This window comes from Peromyscus maniculatus, chromosome 15, assembly GCF_049852395.1.
Source record: "Peromyscus maniculatus bairdii isolate BWxNUB_F1_BW_parent chromosome 15, HU_Pman_BW_mat_3.1, whole genome shotgun sequence".
Taxonomy (NCBI): Eukaryota; Metazoa; Chordata; class Mammalia; order Rodentia; family Cricetidae; genus Peromyscus; species Peromyscus maniculatus.
In genome coordinates, this window is record NC_134866.1 from 72,415,752 (window position 1) to 72,442,961 (window position 27,210).

Genomic DNA, 27,210 nt, shown 5'->3' on the forward strand with positions numbered 1-27,210 from the left:
AGGAAGCCAAAAATGGAATAAACAATGAGGCAGTCTCTCTGGCTACATCCAGAAAGCTTTCCAAAACTGAATTTTGTGTCTCAGATGCCAGATGGATGTTTTATAGGATCAGCTTGCCGCAGAAGACTCCACTGAGAAGTGAGGTTATCAAAGTCAGGGTCTGTAAAATTAAGAGAGACTCCCTGGCTCCAGAACATACCTGCTGGTGTGTGCACATGCATGTGCATGTGTGTTTTATTTGTAAGAAGCCAGGTCACTGTGATAGACCAGCGAAAGCATGAGTGAAGAACCTGCCATGTCCTGAAAGCTCCGAGTTTTGATAGTTAGGATGGCGTTTGGAATACCTGTCCAGGGGAGTCCGTCTATTGCCCCAAGATTCAGGGTCACTCAGTTGCAATGGCACCCAGCAGCTGACCGGGGCTGCGCTCTCTCCTTCTGAAGCCACACACTACCCTGCTTCCTACCATACCATCATGGATCTTACTGCTTTCTGTGCACAAGAGTAGTGTGACAGAGACTTGGCTTGAGGAAACCTTTGACCTATCCCAGGGCACACATTATTTTATGTTTTTCAGTAAGAGTTTCTTGGGGTTTGTTTTACTGATGAGTCTTTAATCCCTCTTTCCTTTTTATTTTATTTTCTGTGCCAGTTAATTGTGTGTCAACTTGACCTAAGCTAGGGTCATTTGGAAAGCGGAAACATCAATTGGAAAAATGCCTCCGTTGAATTGGCCTATATGAATGTCTATAGGGTATTTTCTTGATTGATTGATGTGGGAGGGCCCAGCCCACTAGGAGCAGTGCCAACCCTGCACAGGGGTCCTGGGTTGTATAAGAAGCAGGCTGAGCAAGCTATCGGGGAGCAAGCCAGTAAGCAGCATTCCTTCATGGTTCTATTTCAGTTTTTACGTCCTGGTTCCTACCTTGAATTTCTGTCCTGATTTCCCTCAGTGATGGATTATGGCATGGAAGTGTAAGCCAAATAACCTTTACCCCCAAGTTGCTTTTTGCTAGTGATTTTTTTTCTTCAAAGATTTATATGCTTTTAGTTTAATATGTGTAAGTGCTTATCTGTGTGTATGTATGTGTACCACACACATGCAGTACCTGTGGAGGCCAGAAGGGGGCAATGGATTCCCCAGGAACTGTAATCACAGACAGTTGTGAGCCACCACATTGATGCTGACAACCTAACCCAGGTCCTCTGGGAGAGCAGCAGCTGCTCTCCTGTCCCCTGGGCCATCTCTCCAGCTCCTCAGTTGGTGTTTTGTCACGGCAACTGGAACCTAAGTAGGACATCACACAATATTGCTTATCGAGATATAATTCACATACCATAAAATTAAAAAGTATGCGGCTTACTGGTTTTTAGTGTATTCACAAAGCTGTGCATTTGCTATCATTATCCAATTCCAGGACATTTTTATCAGCTCTAACAGAAATCCTGTACCTATTATCAGTTGCTCCCGTTCCTGCCCCTCCCAGTCCTGCAATCACCATCTACTTTTTCTGTCTAGATTTTCCTGTTTTGAACATGTGGTATAAATAAAACCATACAGTATTTGGTCATTTCTGTCTCACTTTCTCTTTAAATGTTTTCGAGGTTCATCCATTTTGTAACATGAATGTGTTCTTTATTGGATTTTATGGTGCCACAAAGGTAACTAATGTATATGGGACCTCTGGGTTTAACCTCTGGAGGAGCCAGAAAGTGTTGTGTTCCCAGCAACAGTACAATCGGTTCTAACGGCTTCACATGGAAGCGGTCATTTTTTAATTGTAGCTGTACTCTGGAGTATGAGGTGGTCCCGCCTGTCATCTTAGTTTGAGCCTACTTAATGAGTAATGAGGCTGAGCATCTTGTTATGCGCTCATTGGCCACTAATACACCTTCTTTGGAGAAATCTCTCTCTGTGTCCTTTGCTCCTATTTTAATTGAGTTCTTGGTCTTTGTGTTGTGGAATTGTTATATAGCTGCCTTGAGGTTTTAAGGGCTGTCATGAAGTAGGGGTTGCTCAAGGTTTGTTTTGTTATTGTCTTGGATTTTAGCTTTGTCTTGTTTTTACACATCATCATTTGTTGCAAACACTGTTTCCCTCTCCTACCCTTAGCACCTTTGCTCAAATTCACACGATCGGACATGTGCAGAGTGACCACAGATTCCAGTGCTCAGACTTAGAAATTCAACATGTAACTTCCTTCTTCCTCATCAGTGACTCCCGGGCTGCCTAGGTTCCTGTTCTGCTGTGTGGAGGCAACCCCATGTTATGGTCTGCATGGCCCTTCCCAAACTGAAATATAACTGCCGCTGTATCTGTATTTGAAAGTCAGGGACTTTAGGAAGCGATGTGGTCATGGATGGATTAAGGCAGCTACTGCGTGAGTCGCTTTGTTGTAAAATCTCTCTTCAGTCTCTTTGGTCCTTCTGCTTTCTGCCATGGGAAGATGCCTCACTGAGGGAGACCCTCACTGGATCCTAGAGCCACAGGCCTGAACATCACTGCCCCCAGAGCCCTAAGCTGATGCGTTTAAAAGTCACCTGGCCAGTCAAAGTCTGTGTACACAAAAAACAGCACCTGATTCAATCAGCACAGTTCATCTCAGTTAATTTACTGTCTCTCTTCCTGGCTCCTCTCCGGGAAGCCAAAACGCTGGAGCCGGGGCGAGAGGTGGCAGTGAGTGGTCCACGTCTCTCCCTCCTCCACCAGCCTCAGTGGAAGCATCCCTGTCCCGGCCACACCTCCCATTTCACCCATCAAGATCATGCCGGGTCCTCCCTGTCGCAGAGAGTCTTGGGACCACCTCCACGCCCATGTGTGTGTTTCTCAATGACGGACAGAACGTTCATGAGTGGACCTGCGCTTCCCCTGTGCTCTGGTGTGGCCTGCCTGCCTTCTCCTCGTGCAGCCATTGCTGTCCGATGCTCCAACACTGCACTTGGCACTTGAAGATGCAGAGCCCTGCTGCTCCCTCCAGCACCCCCAGTCTCCTCTGGGATACGAGACAACCCTCTCCACTCTTCAGTCCCCATGACCGTCATTCTACACTGGGATAGGGTTCCCAGGGTGGGGACCAAAGTACCTCTGTAGGCATGCAGCTGCATTCTCTTGCTTTTTCTGCTGTCCTCTTTTCTCCTCTAACTAGCTCTGAATGGCTGCTTCAGCCAGATGTCATCTGCTCACTCTCCGTCCCCAGAGGACAAGCATTGACTGCCCTGAATGTTTCCTGGGTTGAGGTGACAAGGATTACAAGGAACGAGAATAATGTCTGGAAGCATTGGAAGATCAGAGTCACCAAAGGCACCCTGTTTGGTTCCCGAGTGGTATTCAAGCCTCACATGACTTTATTCCAGCATGGATTACATGTGCCTATGAAGATGATTCTGGAAGAAACATCTGTGAACGTATACCTTATATTGATAGAATCGATGATGTGACTATGGAATAGAAAGATTTTTTTCCCAATTTTAAACTACCCTTCACTGTGCCCTGAGCCTCTCACTATCTAAATGATGAAGGGTCATCGGGCTAACATTTTACTCTAATATGTTTCATATCGTAGTTTCCTTATACCAGGAAAGTGGATCACTTGATGTTGGAAAAGCAGGCATAGTGCACGGCTTATCTTTAATGCTCAGGATCTTCTTCTTCCATTCCTCTGAGGGGACAGCCTCCGGCTTCCTGCAGCAGATCCTAGCCTGCTCAGAGGCGGGACGCCACCCCATCCGTAGATTTGAGTGCGAGACATTTCGGCCCTGTGCTGTGTCTGATAGCCTGGACCTCGTGAGCTTGTTGTGACTACTGAGGGACATTTGTTTTGCTTTGGCTGATTGCTTGTTCTTGGTTCCAGACGGCTTTGGGGCTGTTTGCCTGCTCTTGCTTCCTGCCTTGTTTATCCACTCTCCTCTTGCCGGGCTCCGAGAACAGCCTGCTTCCCACTTTCCTAACCCAGCCATCCTCGCTACAATGGCTCCCGCACTTGCCTGGGACTCCGATTGTAGATGGAGCTCACGCTCACACCCACTGCGCTAGTCAGAGGGCTGCTTCTGGCCACATGAAAGTCCAGTGTCCTGGGGACTCACAGGGTTTCTCCTTTTGACCTTGGAGTTAAAATGTCATCTGCAAATTTGAAGGATCTTTTTCTTGCACTCAGTATCTGAAATTTTCAATTGGATTGCTTCATATTTGGACTGACTGAGTTGTTTGTATGTTGACCATTGAGCGTTTCCTCCCTCTGTTTCTCAGAGAGAAGGGCGCCGGCCAGTTCTTGCATTCCCCTGCCTCTCCTGACACTGAACTCCAGCCGCCAGTAAGATCCTTTTGCACTTGGCAAAGCTTCAGAGAAGTGCTCTGGGGAAACGGAACCGCCCGGCCACTCAATGAGGTTCATTGACCTTTCTAAGTAACCCTAAGAGATTCTGTAAAATGCTGACACTGAGCATGCCATTTTACAAGAACTCTGTAGATTTTGACGCGGTCAACTTCCATTCCTTCTTTGGAAACATCAAACAAAATAACCGATGCTTGCCTAAATGGAATATTCCAGCTTTCTCGGATTTAGCGGTCCCAGAAACTCACCGGCCTCAACTTTCGTTTTCTTCGCCATGTATGTAGGTAGTAAGTCCATTATTCCGAAACTACAGGTCTCTCTTTTTTCCCTATCTGTTACTAGCATTTTCTGTGCTGTCCTGAGCTTGCCAAACCTTCCAGTACTTCCGCGGTAATTGATCTGTTGTTTCTCGTTAGCACTACTGAAAGATAAGCAGCAGTCTAGTCGATAATCACCTGATCATCAGGGATGCTTTTCAGGCCTGGAAGAAGAGTTAAGTGCTTTGTTAGTAAACTCTAATACTCCTCAGGCCCCCCCCCCCTCAATTTTTGGGCTCAGGGAATTTGTTAATTTATTTTATTTAAAATTGAGTATTTACTGTAAGATCAAACTATAGGCAAGGCAAAGAAGATTTTACTTTTTTTAAAAAAAAGACAAGAATATTTGGTATTTTTGCTTAACATAGCAGAAGTGACCCTTCTGTACTACTTACTGGAGGATCTGGAATATGATGATTGAACCCACATTATTTACGCTTCCTAAGAGTCTTACAACTTCATTAGGGAGCTCCCCAATCTGTGGATGCCAATGCTTTAAATTCAGAAAAAGTGTAGTGAATTAGAACACTTTTCCGGTTTCCAGACCCACCATGACTTTCAGAGAACAAATGTTCTCAGTCTGTCGACACTTGTGTGTCTTTGCGCTCTTAGTACATTTCAGAGGAGAGTTAGAATCACAGTGGTCTCTCATTATTCCAAGCAATGCCACGTCTACGGCAGAATGAGAAAGTGCCTTTACTTGCAATCTTGCTTCCGAGTCCCACCAGTCTTGACGTGGGCCTTTGCTCACATCCATCTTCCCCTATCTCAGCTCTCTCGGTGGCCAGGTCAGTTACTTGGAGAATGGCAGCCAAGTCTCCCACCTTCCCAGAATCCTCCTGGAGCCGCTCAGCAGGGTCCTCCCCCAGCTGCTGGCTTATCAAGATGAAAAAGCCTGAGAAGTATGCACTGGGAGCCCAGGGTCACAGCACTCATCTTCCCCGAGTAAAGAAACCACCACACAGCCTTGCAGATATTCAGATGAACATCTGGATAAATATTCAGTTTCTGATGCTTCATTTGAATCCCAGGATGTCATTTGCTAAACCACAGCTAACTGATGAACTTCGTTTAAACCCGTGGAAACAGAAAGGAGTCATCCTGAGTTTTCTCTAAGAATAACAAAACCGGTCATAATCCATTGCAGTCTCCTGCTCACAGTGCCGCATGTAATCCAGCAGGGCGATAGCACAGAACCCGAGAATGTAGCTCCGACACCTGAATTTAGGCTGTGTTTAATGTCCGGGTAGTCTGCTCCGCACTGTTTACCAGCTCCGGTGACGTCCGTCAACAAAAAGAGCTCATGTTTACCAGGTGGTGGTGCTAAGTGCCAGGCACCGTATCAAGGCGGGCTTTGTGATCTTCCCAGACCTGGAGATGAAGTGTCCTGCCCGAGTTCACGGTCCCATCCCCTGGGTGTGTTTCGGTGAAGTTAGCCAGGTGGCAGTAGGGACAGTGGAAGAAGTGCCAGCAGACATCGAACAGACAGATGGATCTGTGTTCGGACCTAGCCAACCTTCGGTTCCTCCATTCCGTATGAGTGTGATTCTCCGGGCTGAGGGCACAGTTCAGTGCCAGGGCATTTGCCTCACGTGTAGGGAACTCAGTTCTACCCCCAGCACTTCAAAATAAAATCAAATATATAGCTAATTAGTTTCTAACTAAAAGAGACCTTGACCTTAATCTCAGGAACCCGTGTAATTGAATAAGGCCCTTGCACTGCCCATTCTCTGTGTCTGGCTGTCTACTTTGTGATGGTCATGTGACTGCCCTTCTGATTTCAGCTTTTAAAAAAAAAGATTTGTTTCGGTTTGTTTGTAGCTGCATGGCTTGGTGCGCACGGGAGTCAGAGAGGGGGTCAGCTCCCTGGAGCTGGGGTTACAGGCAGTTGTGAGCAGCCTTGATGGATACAGAGAACCAAACCTGGGTCCCTGCAGAAGTAGCAAGTGCTGTTGACCACTGAGCCGGATTTCCATCCGTCCCATTTCATCTCTTTTGACAGGCCAGGTTACTGCTTACAAAGAAAGAAGGATCTTGTCCCTTTTTCTCACTTACACCACGAGAAGAGCTTGTATGCCATGTTCTAGAGCTAGGGTGGCCCTGGCAAACGGCAGAGCTCAGAACAGACTTGCTAAGGTGTGACCTGGAGAGTCCCTTCCAGGCCAGCGCTTTCCAAAATGCTCTTCAGCAGCTCCCTTAAACCTTAGCATGACTGACCAGGTACTAGGCGGGACCAGCAGTTCTTGTATGTGTAGGTTTGATGCTTACATCCTCACTGGGGCCCAGATGGCCCATTTGCTAGTCAGTCATCCTCGATTGAAGTAGCATCCTCTTCCTAAAGGGGGGTCAGGCAACAGCCAGGCAGGGACTTAGAGAGCTGTGTGGCATCCAAAGCTAATTTTGGGGTGTCTTCACTCACTATTTGGAGTGGGCGGCCTTCTCCTCTTTTGCGTGTTTCTTTTTCCCTTAGCTGGTCCTTTTCCAGGTCTTGCAAACACAAACAGCAGAGCTTCCTTCTTAGCCCCAGAAGAGTTCTAGGGAAGAAAATGTCACCAAGGGCCAATGAAGTTAAGTACGCCAGGAGTGATGGGAATAAATGTGTGGCCTAGGAGAGATAAAGGCTGTTTGGGCTACTAAGTAACAGGTTCACCAAACATCTGACACTTAACCTCAGGTCTTAACGTTTGAGTCCAGCAGAAATGAAGGAAGATGTGTTTACGTGAGGAAACCAATTTGTACAAAGACCAAGTCAGCCTGAAAGGTGATGGTGTACTCTCACAGTGGAAGAATTTAGTTGTGTGTGATTGACGTATAAGTGACTTGGTAGGCGTGGCCCAGAACAGGTTGAGGCCTCGTGTGTAAGGAATTCTGTCAGTGGGGCTGAAGTCTGAACTTTCCTGTGATGGGAAAGCAACGGGGTCTTTAAGTGTAGAGGTGGCCCTGATAGTTGGGGGGCTTTACAAAATTACCCCTGGTGGCAACTGGGTGTTGTGAAGCCTTCTTACCCCAGGATCCCCGGTGAGGGGGTGTGCCCAAGGCAGTAGGTGATGAACTGGAGAGCCGATTTGAATTTATCCGTGGCAGAGTTGAGTGCATGTCCAGTTCTGGCAAAGAAACTTCAGTTTGGTGAGATGAAGGTCAAGCTTTTGAGTCTCTGGTTTCATGGTTACTTTCTCAGAATCGTTTAGTACGAGAGTATTGAATTTCCCTAGACCTTTAGATAATACCAAGGTATAGACTGATTTTTCCACTTTGCATCTGAGTAATATAGAAAATGAATCCAAAAGAATCAGCTATCAGCTGGGCGGTGGTGGCACATCCCTTTAATCCCAGCACCCGGGAGGCAGAGCCAGGCGGATCTCTGTGAATTGAGGCCAGCCTGGTCTACAGAGTCCCAGGAAATCAGCTATTAACCAGTAGGTCCAGCTTTGGGACAAAGAGACTTCCCCCTTATGGAATGGCATCTCTCTGCTTGGGCCCTTCATACCCACAAGTGTGCCCTGTGTAGAGAGAAGGCTAGACCTCCAGGAGGATGAGCAAGATTTCTTTTCTTTTTACGTCTGTGGAAAGGGGAGGCCTTGGGGAAGCCTGAGCCAGGGCATCCGTGGGACAAAATGCAGAGATTCAGGCTGATGGCTCAGGGTAATGTCATATAGCCAAGCCACTAGATTGTCTGGGGCCAGGGGTGGGCCTAAGAATTAGTGTTGATGTCATAGTTCCATTTCAGTTTTTATCAGCTGGATACAGATGAGGTATCCATGTCATAGACTTAAATGTTTTTGCTCAGATCTTTGGCTAACTGATGCTTTTCCATGATTTCTGACAGTTATTTTTATTTGATAATGAATAATAAAGTGAGATTTACAGTCTATATCTGACAGCATTTGTTTCATTTTGACAGTTCTTTTCTAGACAGCAAAGGTTTTATAATTAGGTTTTGTGCCTGCCAAAATGTTGCTGGAAAAAAAAAAAAAGCTATTTCTCTGGAAAAAAAAAGTTTCATAGTTTCCAGCCTGTAAAGCTGGAGTCATCTTATTTTGATTTGGAAGCTTTTGCATAAGGCAGTCAGGAAATGAAACTAAACTTTCTCTTGAAAATGAATTCTTTACAAGAGAAAGTTCACTGTTTTATCAGAGCATATGCATTTTTGCTGTGTAGAGGAGCCACCCCTAGGGGGCGCTGAACTTCCCTCTTCCCTGGCACATCTGCCCTTGGCTCTCTGGCTAAAGAGGCAGGTGGAAACCACGCGTGGGACCATTGACCACTGACAATACTTTCCTGTTAGAGCAGTCTAGAGAAACCGGTAGAGGAAGCCATGTTGCTGACTGGTGCTAGGCAGGCTTATCATTGCTAATGGCAGAAACATCACGGTAAGCTAATCACAAAAACAGTCCCCCTGGCCCCTTGCCGCGGTGATATGTGGAGGCGCATTCAATTCCCGCAGTAGCAGCAGAGGCCAGATTCGATTTACAGCCCAGAGCATTTTCCTCTCTGACTCACTCTGTCAGACTAGGATCAGATTGCAGACACAGCTGCCCTCAGCCCCGCCACCTCTGATCTCCACCACTACCACCATCCAGTATTTTCCACTGAACACAAACAAGTATGTGAAACTACGGGACGCATCGACTAGTATTTCAAAGAACTGCGTCTGCTTAAAAAAGAGACAGCGGGCATCGTCCGTGGTCCTGTGCCACGTCGGTTTAGAGCAGTGTGGACCGGAGGGAAACGGGATCCGGGCCGCCCCAGCCATTCATGGCATTCAGGTTGTGAGCATTCCCTTCTAGTGCATTTTAAAAAATTATTTCTTTCATTTTTTGAGCGCGTAATATAAATGCATCATCTCCCCCTTCCCGTTCTTCCCTCCAAACCCTTCCATATATCCCTCCTTGCTCTCTTTCAAATTCACTCTTTTTTATTATGTTTTATACATATATATAACATAATATATATATATATGTTATAGTATATGTATGTATGTACTTCTAAATATATAAATACAACCTGCACAGGCTGTATAGTGTTACTTGTGTGTGTTTTCAGGGCTGATCACTTGGTATTGGATAACCAACTGGTGTGCTCTTCCCCGAGGAAGACTGTTTCTCCCACTTAGCCTTCCTCAGCCTCCAGGGCATTTTTGAGCACACGAAGGGTTCCTTCTTTGAAGTTAATCTATTGGCTATAGGGGTCTGATACTCTGTGAGTACTGAAGACGACATGACATGGAATGTGTATTTAATAAACTTGTGTGAGGGCTTGGACCTGGAGTCTTGGTTTGGGTGGGGAGAAAATGCAGTATGGGGCGCAGAGAGATGGTTCCGTGGTTCAGAGCCTTGGCAGATCTTTTAGAGGTCTGGGGTTTCGTTTCAGGAATCCACAGAGCAGCTCACAACTGCTCTTAACTCCAGCCCCAGGAGATCCAGTGCCGCCTTCTTCTGGCACCTGCACACAGGTGCACATAAACTCACAGAAGAACACACACATGCACATATTTTTTTTTAAATCTTAGGGGGGAAAAAGATAGCAATGGAGTTTGAAGAAAGGGTCTCGGATGTCTTTGGTATCAAATGATGTGATCCGTTGTCACCCAGGCACATGCTGAAGAGATGTTTCCTTCACCCAGCCTGAGCCAACACCCTTCTGCGCTCTCCTTCGTGAAGCAGGAAAAGGACCCGAACATGTGTGTGTCAGTGACTCCACAAGAAGCTGCTGTGGCAGCAGAGCCTCGAACATCTGACCCCAGTACCAATAAAAGGAGTCCCCCGAAAGTGACTGTGCTCCTGCGTTTGCTCTCTGTTGGTGCCCGCTCAGGGAGCCTTTTTATAAGCCCACGCTGTACTAGGAACAAACGTCAGAGCCTGGCACTGTGGGGGCAGAGGCCTGGGGACCAGACAGACCTCACTGGAGTCCTAGCCTTTCCATTCTCAGCTGTTTTCAGTCCTCCTCCTCCTCCTCTTCAGGTGACAAGACCATTATTATCTAGACTGTGGGAGCAACTGTGAGTTGTGGATATCGCTCTATATAAATAAAACACTGATGGCCAGTGACCAGGCAGGAAGTATAGGCGGGACAAGGAGAGAGGAGAATTGGGGAAACAGGAAGAAGGAGGGGGAGACACTGCAGCCACTGCCAGGACAAGCAGCATGTAAAGACGCCGGTAAGCCACAAGCGACATGGCAAAGTATAGATTTATAGAAATGGGTTAATTTAAGATATAAGAACAGTTAGCAAGAAGCCTGCCATGGCCATACAGTTTATAAGTGATATAAGCATCTGAGTGATTATTTTATACGTGGATTGCGGGACTGCGGGGCTTGGTGGGACCTGGAGCGAAGCCCTCCAGCAACAACTGTGGACATGAGGAACCACGACAGTCACTGCTATTTATCGAATACTCAGGTGGCATTAGGAGCCCTGACAAGGTCATTTCGTTCTCACTTTTAAACAAGAAAGATGAAGAAACTGAGATAGCATGTTGTCCCTGGTCACCCCGAAAGTGGGCGGCTGGCGTTAGCTGTCAGTTATATCTCCATCCCATCTTAGACCTTCAGATCCTGTGAAATCCAAGTGGTGCCTGAGGTGGCGTTAACGCTTACTAACACTGAGTTCTTGCTTCCTGTAGACTTGCTCCGCACTCTGTACTAGAGTCCCCTGTATTTCCTGCTTTAGTGTTCTACTGTTCAAGTCAGCTGTGGCCCACTGTGGTCTGCAAATAGTTAATGGAAGATTCCAGAATAAATAAACTCCAAGTTTTCAATTGCACCTTCTTCTGCATGTTGACATCTAGTGCAGTGAAGTCCACGATTCTGCCGGTCTGTGACTCGTTCCTTCCTGAAACATAGAGTGTGGTAACAGAGTGCGAGAGACAAACCACAGCCATATGGCTTTTTGACTCTTAGATCGGGTCTTTCTATATTGTTCAGGCTGGTCTCGAACTCCTGGGCTGAAAAACATCATCCTTAGCTGGGACAAGATGCATGTGCCACTGTACCCTGCTTACATGACTTTTGTAACACTGTGTTATAATTGTTCTGTTTTATTATTATTATTGTTGATATATTACTGTGCCTATGGAGCTGGAGAGGTGGCTCAGTAGTTAAGAGCACCGGCTGCTCTTCCAGAGGACCTGGGTTCAATTCCCAGCACCCACACAGTGGCTCACAGTTCCACACCAGGCATGCATGTTATACAGACATATATGCAGGCAAAACACCATGCACATAAAAAATAAAAAGTACAAGAAAATAAATTGAACTTTATCATAGGTGTGTGTAGGAAAACCCAGACTATGGTCGCCTGGGTTTCAGGTATACACTGGATGTCTGGGCATCCCTCCAGGATAAGAGAGGACTGCAGTTCATTTGAACAATAGTGATTTTTTTTTTTTAAAAAAAAGCAATATGTAAGTATCTTATGCATGCAAATAAAGGTTATTTAAATATGTACATAAAGTCACATTAGCCCCTGGGTACTCTGCAAACTAATATGATTCTACAAATTTGGTATACAAGAAATACTACGACTTTTTTCTATAGTTGAAACTCAGTGTTTAACCCTGAGCCCTCACCTGGCTAATAAGCTACCCAGTGTTTGTCATTCTTAGAATTTCTACCCAGTTTTCACCAATATCCTTCATACCTCTGTCATCTCGGAGCAAAACCTTCTCCTCCTGGTACGGCATGCGTTGAAACTTCACCTTGCCATCCTGTCATGGGGCGGCGGGGAGTGTTTCACTTTTCCCACCCAGCTGTGCTGTTTGCAGGCTGGGAAGAAACCGTGAATTTCTCACCCATGAGAAAGGGTTCCCAGGTCACCAGAGAGTGGGTTGGTCATTGAGGTGTCGGCTTCAGTGTTAGAAGTTCTCTCGCAAGATGAACCTTTTTTTCTTTTTCTTTTTTTCTGTTTTTGTCTTCTTTTTTCAAGACAGGTTTCTCTGTGTAGCCCTGGCTGTCCTGAAACTCCCTTTGTAGACCAGGCTGGCCTAGAACTCAGAGAATTGCCCTGCCTCTGCCTCTAGAGTGCTGGGATTAAAGGCATGTGCCACCATGCCTGGTGCTCCAAGACAAATCTTAAAAAGGTTTTCTGGCCTCCTCTGAGGAAGTGTAGAGTCGCCAAGTGAAACTCCCCTGAGTTTCCTTTTATGAAGCCGGTGAACACCAGCTCTCAGGCTCCTGCACTGTCCATTGCTGTCCACTGCATGTAAAATTCATCCATGGCTTTGCCCATGCACCTGTCCACATGGTAGAACTCAGAGGATTAAAGGGTTTTTATCAGATAAGTGTCATGGACCCTGGTTATGTCTGGTCCTGGAGGACAGTGTCCAGTGGGAGAGGAATGGGGGGGGGAGGGGAAGAGTTTTCACCTCTGTTCTTCAAGAACTATTTAACAAGAGTTAATGTGAACTTCGAGTTCTTGAATGTGCTTTTAAGAGCTGGAAAATAACGGATTCCCTTTTTAGTGGTCACTGGCCACCCCTCCCCACCCTAAGGCAAAGTCCTTGAGACCCTTTCTACCATGTGGGAAGGTGGGGAGGCAAGACAGGGTGAGGGTAATGAAAGAGTTAACATTGGGAGAGACAGCTCAGCCCTTAAGAATGCCTGCTGTTCTTGCAGAAGACCTAGCTAGGTTTACAGCACCCTCATAAGGTGGCTCACAATGCCTGTGATTCCAGGTCTGGGACATCTGACATCCTTTTCTGGCCTCCACGGGTACCTAAATTTGTATGCCCCCCCACACACACACACTGACACACACTCACACAGAATTCACTTTTTTTTTTTAAAAAAAGAAAGGTAACATTGTCTTTTCACCCCCTAGCTGCCAAACAAAGAGAATCTCAAAGGTAATGAGTTTCTCTGAGAGCAGAGAGCGTTGAAATAGGCACATGTTTGCCTGCTAACTCTGGGCACTTTTAAAGAGGTTGGCACCTGGGATGTTTTTAAAGGAAAACTGAGGAAGATTGCATAAGTTATTTTGAAGCAACAGTCCTTGGCTACAGAGATGAGGAACAGGAACAGAACTAGTCCAAGGCTGACTGGGTGGATGTCCTTACAGGAGTGTTCTTGTAGGAGGTCGTGGTAACCTCCCCGCATCCCCAAGATTGTGGTTCTGAGCCTGTTCTCATCATGTGGTGTATGTGTGTGTATTCGATCCCCCTCCTCCATAACCTCAGCTTCACCAGTTACATTTTCGTCTGTTAGGACTTGACACAAGTGACTCCATTTTGATATCTTTTGCCCACTCATGGCCAAGGCTTATCTGTCTGTGTTTCAGACAATGGTGGGCAGACTCTGTCTGGGGGCAACAACTGGCCGCTTCGAGGACGGAAATGGACCCTGTGGGAAGGAGGCATCCGTGGAGTGAGCTTTGTGGCAAGCCCCTTGCTGAAACAAAAAGGTGTGAAGACCCGGGAGCTCATCCACATCTCGGACTGGCTTCCAACGCTGGTGAACCTGGCCGGGGGAAGCACCAATGGTACCAAGCCTCTGGATGGCTTCGACGTGTGGAGAACCATCAGGTACCTACATGCCTTTCCCCGTTCTTTTCCAGGACAGAAACTCGAGCAACTTAACATGATTGATGGAGAATGATCGCTTCCCTTTGTAAGATGAAGTCCAGCTAAGACATACAAGACTTTAAAAAGAAAAAGAAAAGAAATGAAATGCCTTTCAAATATTGTCGTTAGGTATTTTTAAATCTTACATTTGGGATTTGGGTTCTGTGTTTTATACAAAGGACAGGCTTCTCCTGTAGAAAGGTCTTTAAAGCTGAGCAGTTTTTCTTGGTGTAGGATAGAGTATTGCTAGCTTCTTGTAGGATGCTAGGGCATCGGCCCTGTTGCCAGCTCAAAAATTGGAGGACTCACCAGAGAAGGCAGCCTCAGATAGGAACCTGGAGACACTGTGCAGTCTGTAGAACTTAGTCCCACTCCTTAATGAGTATTTTATGAGTACCAACTATGTGATGCTCTGTCCCGGGTTCTAGAAAATTAGAAATAAATAACTCGGGCAGAACCCTGGCTCTCAAGAAGCCTGTATTGTGGCGGGGGTGAGGGATTAAGGGCATTAAACCAGGAAAAGAAGCGGGATGACTTGGGGTACTTTGGGTGGAGGTAAGAAGTGTGGAGGCAATAAATGGTGCGCTCTGAGAGCGGGGGACACCATGCAGGAGCAGGGCCTGTGCTCAGCTGTAGAGATGGCAGCTGTCCTGCCCGGTTCGCTCCCACGGTTGCGGACATGGGACCTGCAAGGAAGAGAAGAGGGGCACGTCCCTGTCCCTGGAGGCCGGAAGATGCTTTCACATACAGATCTGTGGTTTGGTACCCAGATCCAGCTTACACATATAATGACATACATTGCAAGCACTGTCTTTCCTAAAGCAACAAAATGGATAGTGCTGGGCCTCTCAACCCCTCTGGCCTGCTGAACTCTGTTTGGGGATGGCGGTTTGACCGTCTGTCCTCCTTGTGAATCACCCCATACTTTTCTTTCTTCATCTGTGGTTTTCCCAGTTCAAAATAGTGAGGTTTCAGGTTTCTCTTCAAAGGAAATGCACAGCAGAGGCCTCAGGAGTGAAGAGCCATGGTGTGCGTGGTTCATTAGAAGGTTGTGTGTACGTGTGAGTATCGTGGGGGTGGGAGACTCAGACTCCAATATAAACAATATGAGAAGATGGGTAGGGAGGATAGATGTTCTTGATTTTTTAATAAGTTTCTATAAATTTGAAATTATTTCCAAATAAAATGTGTTTGGTTTTTTTTTTAAATATAAAGGTCTGGCAATATGTGGCCTACATTTCCACAGCTTTGCACCAAATGGAATCAGATAGCAGCAGTCTTCCTTAGATGAGGTGCTGACTCTCCCAAGCCATCTGTCCCCAGTGCTCCTGGCTGTCCACGGGCCCCTGCACTCACTGGCGACACCTGCCTAGTCCCTAGTTGGTAATCCATGTTCGTAGAGTCCAGTGCCAACACTCTGTACATACTCTAATGGAATTGTTCCTTCACTGCTGGGCTTATAGCTTATTTCTTTTTTTGTTTGTTTTTTTGAGACAGTGTTTCTCTCTATAGCCCTGGCCATCCTGGAACTCGCTCTGTAGGCCAGACTGGCCTCGAACTCACAGAGATCCACCTGCCTCTCTGCCTTGTCCTCTCTAGGCTGTCTGGAGAGGGAGCTCCGCAGTACCATGGTCTGTAACCTCCAGCCATGCACAGCCTGTGGCGCTGGTCTGTCTGGCTGCGTGGTACTCTGGCTGTCAGTAATCTCCATCACTTTGGCCTGCACAGGAAGGGTGGCACATGAGGTGGTCACCGTAGGGTCTCTGTGTATAGTTAAGTGGGGACCTTCACCAGCATCGCGGGTCCTAGACTTAGAGAGTGCTCTGTGAGCCCCACCCTATTCCTTTCTGTCCTCTGTGCTCACTCTTGGTAATGCTACCGAGTATGAAGGACTGTGTGACATAGGAAGCAGCTGCCGCCTGTTACCTTGAATTGAAGCTCTGTCTCTGCTGCTCTCTTCTGCCGCCCCTCCCCCACTTCCTCTCCCTCCACCATTCCGCCTGCGCAGCCTGTCCATCCCCGGCACTGCGCTGTTTCCCCGGGTTGTTCTTTTTGTTGGGCTGGAGACTGATCCACTCCTTGGCCGCCTGTTGCTGCAAACATCGTCAGTCCTTATCCCGAATAATTGGACGGTTCCCCAACCTTTGCGCTCCACTGTCCCACCATGAAGGATGCCCACGTGAGGCTCCTGCACCCTTGTGTGGTGCACGGCTTGGTGACTGCAGTGCTGAGTGGGGGTGACAGGCAAGCCTGTCTGCTTCAGTGTCCTCAGTTGTGATGAGGGGACTGTCACTCGCCTCTGCTGCCCGTCACTGGGGTGGTTGTGGAGCCAGGCTGCCGGGTTCTCTGGGTTCTGCTCCCTGTGTGTAACAGTCTGCTCCTCCACAACTTTACGAAAGGCTTGCTACTGACCAGAGAAGCCTTACCAGTGACTTAGAAATCAGACACCGCATTTTGTGCTGTGTGTATTAAATGCCATTAGAAATACGCCAAAGACCACAGGAGAACACTATATTGACATTGCCAACTTGGGACAATTTGAAAAAACTTGCAAGTGAACTGAAGAGCCTATAGATATTGAAATTTCTTTTTTAAACCAAATATTTTTCCTTTAAAAAGATTCAGTAGTGATTGTTCAGTGGTAAAGTGATTGTTGAGCATGCACAGGCCCCAGGTTCAACCCTCAGTAACACACATACCACATAACATGCATGCACGCGCACACACATACACAAATATATTTTCACTATTTTTCCTTATCTTTTCCCTCATTTAACATATTTGAAATTAGTTGTGCTAAAGAAAAACAATCATTTTATAAACAGTTGCTCTATATAACCAGTTTTTCATTATGTCAGTCAGCTGCTCCTAGCAAATACTATTTTGATGAAGCCTCCTTAATATGTTAAACCATTGCCTTAACTCTCAAAAAAGATTAGTTATTTATTTTTATTTTATGTGCATGAGTATAAATTGACTGTGTGTGCGGTTGCAGTATCCATGGAGAGCAGAAAAGGGCATCATTTCCTCTGGAATAGGAGTGAGAACTGTGAGCGGCCATGGGGGTGCTGGGAACTGAACCCAGGTCCTCTGCAAAAGCAGAAAGTGCTCTTAACCACTGGGCTCTTTCTCCAGCCCTAGCCTTCATTTTTTTTTTAATCTGATGTTTTTAATCAATAACACTGAAACGAACTATTCCCACATAGAATCTTTGCCTGCATTTAGGACTTTTTCTTATATACTTTTTCATATATATATAAATGATTTTAAGTTAATTGTGCTAAGGAAAAATGACCACTTTATAGACAATGGCTATATAGAACCATATTGTTCTCCAAGAAGACTACACTCTTACTGCATGAAAAAAATCTTAAATGTTTTTTCCATTTGTATTTTCTCTTTTGAAAGTACACATTTTTACTTTTCTAAAAGTATTTTGTCTCGATGTGTGCATGTGTATCATGGACGTGCTTGCTTCACATGGAGGTCAGAAGAGAGGGCATTAGATCTCCTGGAACTGGAGTTACAGATGTTTGTGAACCACTATGTGGGTGCTGAGAACTGAACCCGAGAGTCCTCTGCAAGAACTTCAAGTGCACTTAACTGCTGAGCCACCACCTCACAGTTCAGAATTTGTGTGGAAGAAAATCAAACCACAGCACTCAGAAGAAAATCTAAAGGAATACCAAGCACACATCTGAGAAACAGATTCCCGAACAAAAAAGCAAGAAAATCTGATCTCACTGAGAGACATAAGCATGTCAGAATGTTCGTACACATAGGAAAATATGAAAAGGAATTCTGGACAAGTCTACATCTCACTTACTTCTTTGATGCAGAAAAAAATCAACACCATTTTATGATGAAAAGGAAATAAAAACATCCGAGCACAGCAACATTGACTTCAGTGTTTACCAGCAACTTTAAATGTGACAGTTACTGAAGGCCGATAAAGAAGGAAGAAAAGCCAGGTGCACAATACTCAGCACCCTGGAGCAGCTGGATGGCAAATTTCAGGCTAGCCTGGGCTACACAGTGAGCTCTTATCTCAAAAAATTTAAAAAAAACAACAAATAAAAGAGGAGCTGGAGACATGGTTCAGTGAGCAGAGTGCTTACAGCACAAGTGTGAAGAGCCAAGTTCAGATCCTCAGCACTCATGGCACACCAGGGTACATGGCGGTCTGCCTGTAACCCTAGCACGAGGGAGGTGGCGACACCGGGCATCTCTGGAGCAAACCAGCTAGGGAGAGCAGCTGAGTCAGCACGCTAAGACTTCGGTGAGAGACCCTGGTCCAGTCAGTGCCTAAGCTGGAGAACAAGGCTTCGGTGAGAGACCCTGCTTCAGCGCCCAAGCTGGAGAACGACAGAGGGCCACAACCAGTGTCAACCTCTGGCTTCCGCACACAGATGCGCACATCCACATTCACACACTCGTGCACAGCACACCCACATGCAAGTTAAAGAAAATAGGGACAAGGCAAAGATGCTTGGTTCTATAACGTGGCCCCACTGTGACGTGCTTGGCACCGAGTCCGTTTTTATTTTTGTTTTGTTTCATGGCAGAAATGTACACTGTGGTTCTGTGGTGCGTTTTGTTCATCCTGAGAAAATTCCTTTGTTCCTGACCCACTGGGGATATTGTTTTTGGCACAGTGCACATCGTGGATGTTCATTTGTATCGCCAGATTTTAGGTTATAAACCCGTATTTCATTTTTAAGATTATCTCAATCAGGAGTGACCTTTAAGAGTCCGGCCTCTCTGTGCTTCTGCCTGCAGAGAAATTGGCACAATATGTGTTCACCCTTAACTCCGAGTTGCTGTCTTTCTCCAGCACTAGAATGTTCTCTCGGTGATCAGCCCTTGAGGGAGCCAGAGCTCTGGATTCTTCAGGGCTGTTGCTGGAAGAATATGGCCCACGTAGGCTGCATCACAGGAGAGTGGGCTTCCGGTTTGTGTTTGTTTTTTAAGTCAGATTTGCCCCACAGTTGGAGCGAACAATTCCAGGCTTGCTCTGTAGAAACCCCAGCAAATTCCTATTCAGTCGGGGAAGAATGACTCTCGAGAGTATCATTTCAGGACAAAAGGTCCTGAAAAAAAAAACAAAAAACAAAACAAGACTGCTTCTGCCCCTGGCTCCGCTCAAGTCTTCCCACATCAGTGGCTGGGCATCTCGCACTCGGCAGCAGGTATAGAAAGTGGCCAGTCACACTGGTGTCAGAGCCGCCTTTCCCAGCTCAGCAAAAGCAAGCGGCCAGCCAAGGGTCAGAGACACTCGATCTGTGCCCAGAGGACAGGCGCTTTTTTCCAGGCATGGAAAAACTGTTTTTTAAGACGATGGCAGTTTTTTTTTTTCCATCAGAGATGCATGAAATGGGCATGACAGTTAATGGATGGCAGTTGGCACTGGCCAGTGCAGCAGAGGTCTACCTCAGCTCATGGATGTCAATTCTTCTTCGACTTGCTTCAGAATGTTAAGAGGGTCAACAGAGTCCTAGGGTTGTCCTGGTTTGCCTTCTGTTGCTGTGATAAAAACACTGTGCCCAAAAGCAACTTGGGGAGGAAAGGGATGATCTGGCTTACACCTCCAGGTCACAATCCATCATTGAGGGAAATAAATCAGAGCAGGATTGTAAAGCTGAAACCATGCTTGTTGCTTGCCAGGTGCTCTCTGGATCATGCTTCTCAAGCTTTCTTATACAACCCAGCACCACCTTCCTAGGGATGGTGCTGCCCACAGTGGGCCTGGCCCTTCTGCATCAATTATTAATCAAGACAACACTCCAGACCCACCCAGAGGCCAATCGAAGCTATTCTGCAATGGAAACTTTCCTCACATGGCTCTAGGCTGTGTCCGGGTGACAGTTAAAGCTTAGCAGGGCAGTGATGTTGGTTTCAACAGGGCAGTTTCTCTTCCTTCCAAGAGTACACATGATTTCTAGGGGACCCAGGCTTCTCCGAGTTCTTTCCAGTGTTGTGTCTTTTTCCTGCCTTTACACCAATAAGCAGCTTACAGGCTCTTTCGAGACATTGTGTAAGAATGGATGACCAAAAGGGAGACCAAAGGATTCATACTTTATATGCTTTCTTCATGCATTTGCTCTTTATTTAATCTTAAGACAGAATCAGAGCCTGGAGCTTAATGGTAGGAATGTGTTTTTCCTTTCCCATCCAAGGGGAGCGCTTCTGTGTATGGCCTGACTTCAATGACAATTGACTATTAACTGCTCATGTGCAATGTCTTAAAAACTTACTGTGCTGTTCTGAAGACGTTTTTACCTACTAGTAGAGGTTCAAGAAGAAAGCTAGAGGAAAACAATTTTTGTTTTAACTTTGGCACAGTGCCTGCACCTCAATCTGCTGCTATCTCAGCCAGCAATTGCAAGTCCGCAGTTAGCAGCCTGCTTCTCCAGCGGCAGCCCAGCTGCTCAGGCCGTACCCTGGCAGGAATCCTGCTACCGCAGGCACCGGCCCTGTCACTGCCACTAAAGGTAGTTTTAACTAAATCTCTATTGTTCTAGTTATGAATAAGGCTTGAGATTCAAAGGCTGGGGTGGAAACCTGCGAGCTCAGAGAGGCTGAGTAGCAAACCCTCTCTCTCCTTGTTGGCATCCATGGAAGACCCATGCTTTTGCTTCTCCAAACCAGAAAAACCTGCGCCACTCCAAACCCCTCCCTACTACTTCCTGTGTCTGTCTCTCCCGGATGCCCTCTGAGGCTCTATGATTATTTTCTGTCAACTAGTTGCAAATGCAGCCTCTGGACCCATTGTTAATTTTATTTAATTAACGCAAATGCAAACTTGGGGTTCATAGTTTGACGGAATATCCCCCAACAAACAATCACTTGTCTCCCCACCCCACCAGCTTCACTGAAACCATGAAGCCCAATAGTCCCCGAGTCAGAGCAAAGATCCTCTGATTCTTATTCTTCATTCTAAGTAGCATTACAGCCAGATGGAAACTGAATCGTGTTACCTAGTCATTGTAGTAGTGTTTTATGTTCTCATTGGTACAGGGATCTGTTTCACACAGTAAAGGGCTCTCTATTGTCATCTCTTCCCTCTTTGAGGATATTGAAATATGCTTCAAAGAAATATGAAGAGGCCAATTCGTCATTGGCCTCTTCACTGTATTTCTCTTACAAAATTTTCTTGACAAGTTATGCCTTTTCACAAATTAGTTTACTAAGTTATCAGAAAAACTCCTTGTGAACTGCACTGAGCAAGACTAGACTTGTAAATTGATTCAGGAAGGTTGGACATATTCATTCTTTTTTTTTTCCCCCAAGACAGAGTTTCTCTGTGTAGCTTTGCATCTTTCCTAGAACTCACTCTGTAGCCCAGGCTGGCCTCGAACTCACAAAGATCCACCTGCCTCTGCCTCCCGAGTACTGGGATTAAAGGCGTGCGCCACCACCGCCCGGCTGGACATATTCACTCTTAACAGTTGTCTCCTATCTTACTGGTGCTATCTTCATTTAATTTCTTTTCTGTATTTTATTTTGAATAGATTCTCTTGCTTAGCCATTTGTCAGTCCATCGTCCATCACTGCAATAAAATACACGACACAAGCAACTTAAATAAAGACTTCTCTTGGTTCTTGGTTTCCGAGTGCTCAGTCGATGACCTCTTGGACCTGTCATGTTAGGCTTGAGAGAAGAATGAACACTATGATGGCAGGAACATGAGAAAGAGGCAGCCGTTCACTTCATAGCAGCCAGTAGCAAGAAGGGACAAGACCAAGCCACAGCTTTCAAGTGGACTTACTCAGAGACTCATGTCTTCAAATGAGGCCCCACCCTCCAGGCATCCGTCTCTCCCAGGGGTCTCATCAGATTTTGGATCTGTCAGTGGATTAAACCATTTGTTTAGGTCAGAACCCTCATGATTTAATATTTTCTGAAAACACCTTAGAAGACACATGGAGAGGTATATTTTCTTAATCTTCTAGACATTTTAAAATCCAATCAAGTTCACAATCAGGATTAATTATTACAATCTTCAAGTTTATTATTTTCTCTCCAAGTCCAGTCATCAGTTAATTACATTTCTTATGTTCTCCATCTCACACTGTGGTGCTTTTGCTCCTAAAAGTTCAACGCAGGCCTTTTAACTCTGTTTAACTCCTGGAACACATACAGTGTCATCATCATGATGCAGCAACTGTGAATTAGCAAGGATACTAACTCCCAACATGTATGTGTAGTTCCAGGTGATTGTGACTAGTTGATCATTCTCTCTGTGGGTCACCTTCCCATGCCTGTCGATTTTTGACTCACTGTCAGGCATCATCTTGGTGGCTGCCAAGCCTTTCTGTATTCTTGTGGGTCTTCTTGCTTTGTTCAGAGATACAGTTGATACTACATTGTTTGAGTAATTTTTTTCTGAAAAAAAATACCTTTAAAATGTACTCTTTGAGAATTTCATACATGTGCACAATTATTTTGATCATGTCTACCCCTCACTGCCCCAGACTCCCAGATCCCCACTACTATATCCCATCTTTCAACACTGTATGGCCTCCATGCTTTATATAACCCATTGGGTCCAATATGTTCTGTCTATTTGCTCATGGGTGTAGGCCCATCCGTTGGAGCACAGCCAGCCTACCAGGGCCACACTGATGAAGACAGCTGACTCTCTCTCCCCTGTCAGTCATCAGCTGCCAAAAGTTTCTCAGTTAGAGATGGAGCCTCATGAGTTCCTCCCCTACCCATGATTTTGACTGGCTTGATCTTGTGCAAGTTTTAAGCAGGCAGCCACACCTGCTGTGAGTTTGTCAGAGCAACAGTAGTTATATCCAGAAAATGCTGTTTCCAGGCAGACTTCCAACCTCTGCTCTTCCAGTCTTTGTCCTCTCTTCTGCAATGTTCCCTGAGCCTTGAGGGCAGGGGTGAGATATAGATATCACATTGGAGGTAAGCTTGTACGATAGTGGCATGAATAGTGTAGAGGTAACCAATTGCTTTCTGATTGGGCTTCCAGCCTACTCCATAGGTCAGAACTCATACCTGAAACTGTAAACAAGGCCAAGAACCCATGGCTGGCAAGTTCATAAGCCCCAGAGTAGAATCTACTACTATTATTTTGCCACATGGACATAGTATCGAATTGCCTTCCAAATACTCATCTTCACACCCATAGATTACTGCAGCTCTCAGCCCTCATCAGAGAAGCTTCTTTTCCCAGTGATTGGCAGCTAATGTTAAGTAAGACTTTTGTGACTTAATGACTTGGGCCTGGGATAATATTTATTCTAGGGCCAGTTATCCCCCACTACTGAGTCAAAGCTTTCTGTACCCATTGCTGGATGAGCTGTAAGTATTTCCAGTCAGGAACACCATGAGTTGTTCTCACCCGGGGTGGATGCTGAACACTGTCCCTGTCAGCCTTTCAGGGCGGTCTCTTCCTGGTGGTAAGTAGTAGTTAGCGATGCTCCAAAGGATCCTCTACAAAGCTCCCGGGTTCTATTTGTGTAGCTTTCTCTTCTCTGGAACTCTCTTTCTTGAACTCCTTGGATTTTCAGCTCTGTCTCTTCGACTCGGGGAGTCTCCCAGGCACCCTCCATTGTCCACCAGCACGTGGAAACTTCCTCAGGCTGGGGCAGTCACGTGGCTTAGCTTTTCCCGCCTGTAAGCATCACTGCCCGTTGACTGACATCTGGTGTTATGCTTTATACATTCTAGCTGATTTTTGTTTGTTTGTTTTGAGTGGTTTAGGAACCATGGTAAGCAAATCCCATTTGCGCATGTCTCTGTCTTAGCTAAAAAACGGAAGTAACTGATAAGAATTTGAGCATGCCTCCGACGTTCCTGCTTCCCACCTTCTTTGCCATGTTCAGGTTTAACTCTAGTTAGTTCTGGTTTAACTCGCTCCTGGTCAAAGGAGATGCCTTGGGTATTCAGTTCTTTAAATCCAACACTTGGCCCTCAGACCATGCCATGTGTCCCGGAGAAGATGGTGTAGCCTATCACAATTATGGTTCTTGTTTTGCTTTGTGATAAATCTGAACATGGTTTCCTCTGATGGTAAGTTTTATTTTTATATATGTTACTACAATTGTCATTTTTAGTCTTAGCTTTGTCACTTTGTTTAACATTCTATTTTTATATCTTATTTATTGGAATTTTAATATTTAGAACAATTTGTATTTTCTTCAATTGCTCACCAACGTACTGATAGCCTTTGGTAATTCTCTTATCCATAAGGGACCCGACTAGCTTGGTCAGCCTTACCTTTCTACTTCCTACATCTTTTAGCCTTAAGTGTGTTATTTCTACTTTGTCAGAGCATATCACTTGGAATACTGTGATCGCCTCTCCACAATTTTGCTCTACAATTAGGTCCTCGATATTATACTTAATACTAACCATCCATCCATTCCTGGAGCATCCACAGTTGTCTCTTCCTTGGAAGAATTTTCCTTGGATAAATTTCTCAGGATTCTTTAGATTCTTACATACCTATAAAAACATTTTTTATAACCCCAATAATTGAAAAATATCTCAAATGATAAAAAAAAAACACCTTTGTCTCATGCTGTCTTTCCTTGGATTTTTTAACTGTTATCCTGTCTTTGCTTGTTTCATGTGTTGCTGTGGATAGGTCAAATTTCAGCCCAATTTAATGTCCTTTGCAGGTGGCAGGCTTTCCTTTGGAGGCCTAGGGGATTGTGACTGTCACTGTTGTTGCTGTGGAGAGTTGAAGACTGTTGCTAGATGTGTCTCAGAGTTGACCGTTCTGGGTCAGTTTTCTCAGATACAAAGTGGGTTCTCTCTGTTTGGACACCCAGGTCTTTTGTTCAAGATCTTACAGTTAGTTTTAAATACTGTATTCTGTTGTTTCATTTTCTTCTTCAGAAACTCCAACTGTAGTAGTTATAACTTCTGGCAGTTTCTCTCTGACCCTTTATGCCTCTTTATTTTGAGTTATCTTCTCTTTATTTCTCTTCTGCCTTTCACACACTTTAGTTACAGATTATGTCCCTAGTTTCTGAGAGTTTTGGCTTTTTCTCTCCTTTAGATAGGGCATACACTGTGGTCCAGGCTGGCCTGGGACTCACTGTGTAGTTTATGCTGGGCTCACACAGGCTGTAGTCCTGCTACTTTGTCCTTACCTGCTGAGATGGCAGGAATAAGCCGCCATGCTGGGCTTGCTTATTTATTTCTTCAGTCCAGTTCTTCCCTTAGGGCAGGACCTGGGATTTTGAGTTTCCAAGTCCTGGTATGTGTGGGGTTTTTTTTTTCTTTTTTGCTTAATTCTACCCAAAAGGCTAGGAAGAGGTCCTCTTGCTTTTAAATATTGACAGTTACTGAGTTAATTATAAATTACATTTGCTTCATGCTGAAATATCATATGACATTTTCCCTCAGCTTGTGACTTTCTTTCCATAGCAGGAAAGTAGTTTTCATTAGCCAAAAGTTTTGGATTCTCATTTGCTGTATTTTTTTTTTTTCTGTTTCCCTGGAAACTTGGTACTCATGGCAGATTCTTATCTAGTGCCTTGTCCATGTTCATATGTGTTTGCTTTTTCCTAGGCCTGCAGTGGCAGGCAGTCTGCTAGGGTGGGACTTGAGCAGTTCAATTTCTCTTTCCGATCCAAAGAAACTTCAGAGCTTGGCGTGGTGGTTCCCACCTGTAACCTCAGCACTTGGGGACAAGAGATCACTGTCTGTTTGAAGGCAAAGTGGGTTACATAGTTTCAGGACAGCCTCAGCTGCAGAATGAGACTAATGAAAATTAGTGAGGGTTCTCTAGAGTCATAGAACATATAGAATGAATCCCCCCTCTGTCTGTCTGTCTGTCTGTCTGTCTGTATATATATATATATATCTTACCATGTACACATATATGTATATATTAGGAATTTATTGGGATAGGGATAACATAGGCTGCAATCTAACAATGGCTAACTATGAATGGAAAGTTCAAGAATCTAGAGTTGTTCAGTCCCATGCGGCTGTGTGTCTCAGCTGGTCTTCTGTAAGTGCTGGAATCCCGAAGAAGTAGGCCCCAGTGCCAGTGAAGGAAAAACTGTGCTGACAAGGTGAGGGCAGACAGGGGATGAATGAACACACCCGTTCCTTCTTCCATTGTCCTTATATGGGTTTCCAGCAGAAGGTGTGACTCTTACTTGCTTTCCTTACCCATGAGGCTTGGAGGGAGTTGTGTGAAATATTTAAATTTAGTTGATCATCACCATTCTGTGGAAGTGTGGAAACCCCTGTGTTCTTGGGTCCTTTCAGCATTTCCACAGATAACAACCAGAAACCTCAGATGGAACATTCCTCACAGGAGTCAGCGACTACCAAGTGCTATAACACAAATCTTAAAGGGTCCTATTAGTAACAAACACAGGAGCCAGATATTGGGGTGAACTCTGAAAGATCAGAGAAGCAGAACAAGCCACAGCCAACCTCACCTCGACAGTTCCTCAGCTGACCTTGTTTCCTCAGACTGAAAGCCTCTGTGTCCTCATCCGAATGGATCTCAGCTGAACTGGTGCTAAAAGCCCAAAAGCTTAACAAACTTAGTTTCTGGTCCTTCCTGCCATCACTTTCTGGGATTAAAGGCCTGAGTCACCATGCCTGGCTGTTTCCACTGTGGCTTTGAACTCACAGAGATCCACATGGATCTCTGTCTCGGGAATGCTAGGATTAAAGGTGTGTGCTACCACTGCCTAAACCTATGTTTAATATAGTGGCTGTTCTGTTCTCTGACCCCCAGATAAGTTTATTGGGGTGCACAATATATCAACCACATTGTACAGTTCATGAAGAGAAAATGCTCAAGAAATTATTTGCTATTTTTTCCTTTTTAAATTTTTTTTGAGATTAAAATATAATTACATCATTTCCCCTCCCCCTTTCCTCCCTCCAAACCCTCCTCTGTTCCACCTTCCCCTGGCTCTGTTTCAAGTTCACAGCCTCTTTTTTTATTGTTATATACACATGTGTGTTTGTATGTTTATTCCTAAATACATAAATAAAACCTTCTCAGTCTCTTT

At 45.4% G+C, this 27,210-nt stretch overlaps 1 protein-coding gene across 2 annotated transcripts in view; it reads left to right on the top strand.

Moving 5' to 3' along the window:
* Arsb (arylsulfatase B) overlaps positions 1-27,210 on the top strand; it is a 170,114-nt gene that overhangs the window by 64,721 nt on the left and 78,183 nt on the right. For both annotated transcript variants that reach the window (XM_006981769.4, XM_042261637.2), the window contains exon 5: positions 13,920-14,163. In XM_006981769.4, coding sequence (XP_006981831.3) covers positions 13,920-14,163 — 244 coding nt within the window. The remainder of the gene's footprint in view (positions 1-13,919; positions 14,164-27,210) is intronic.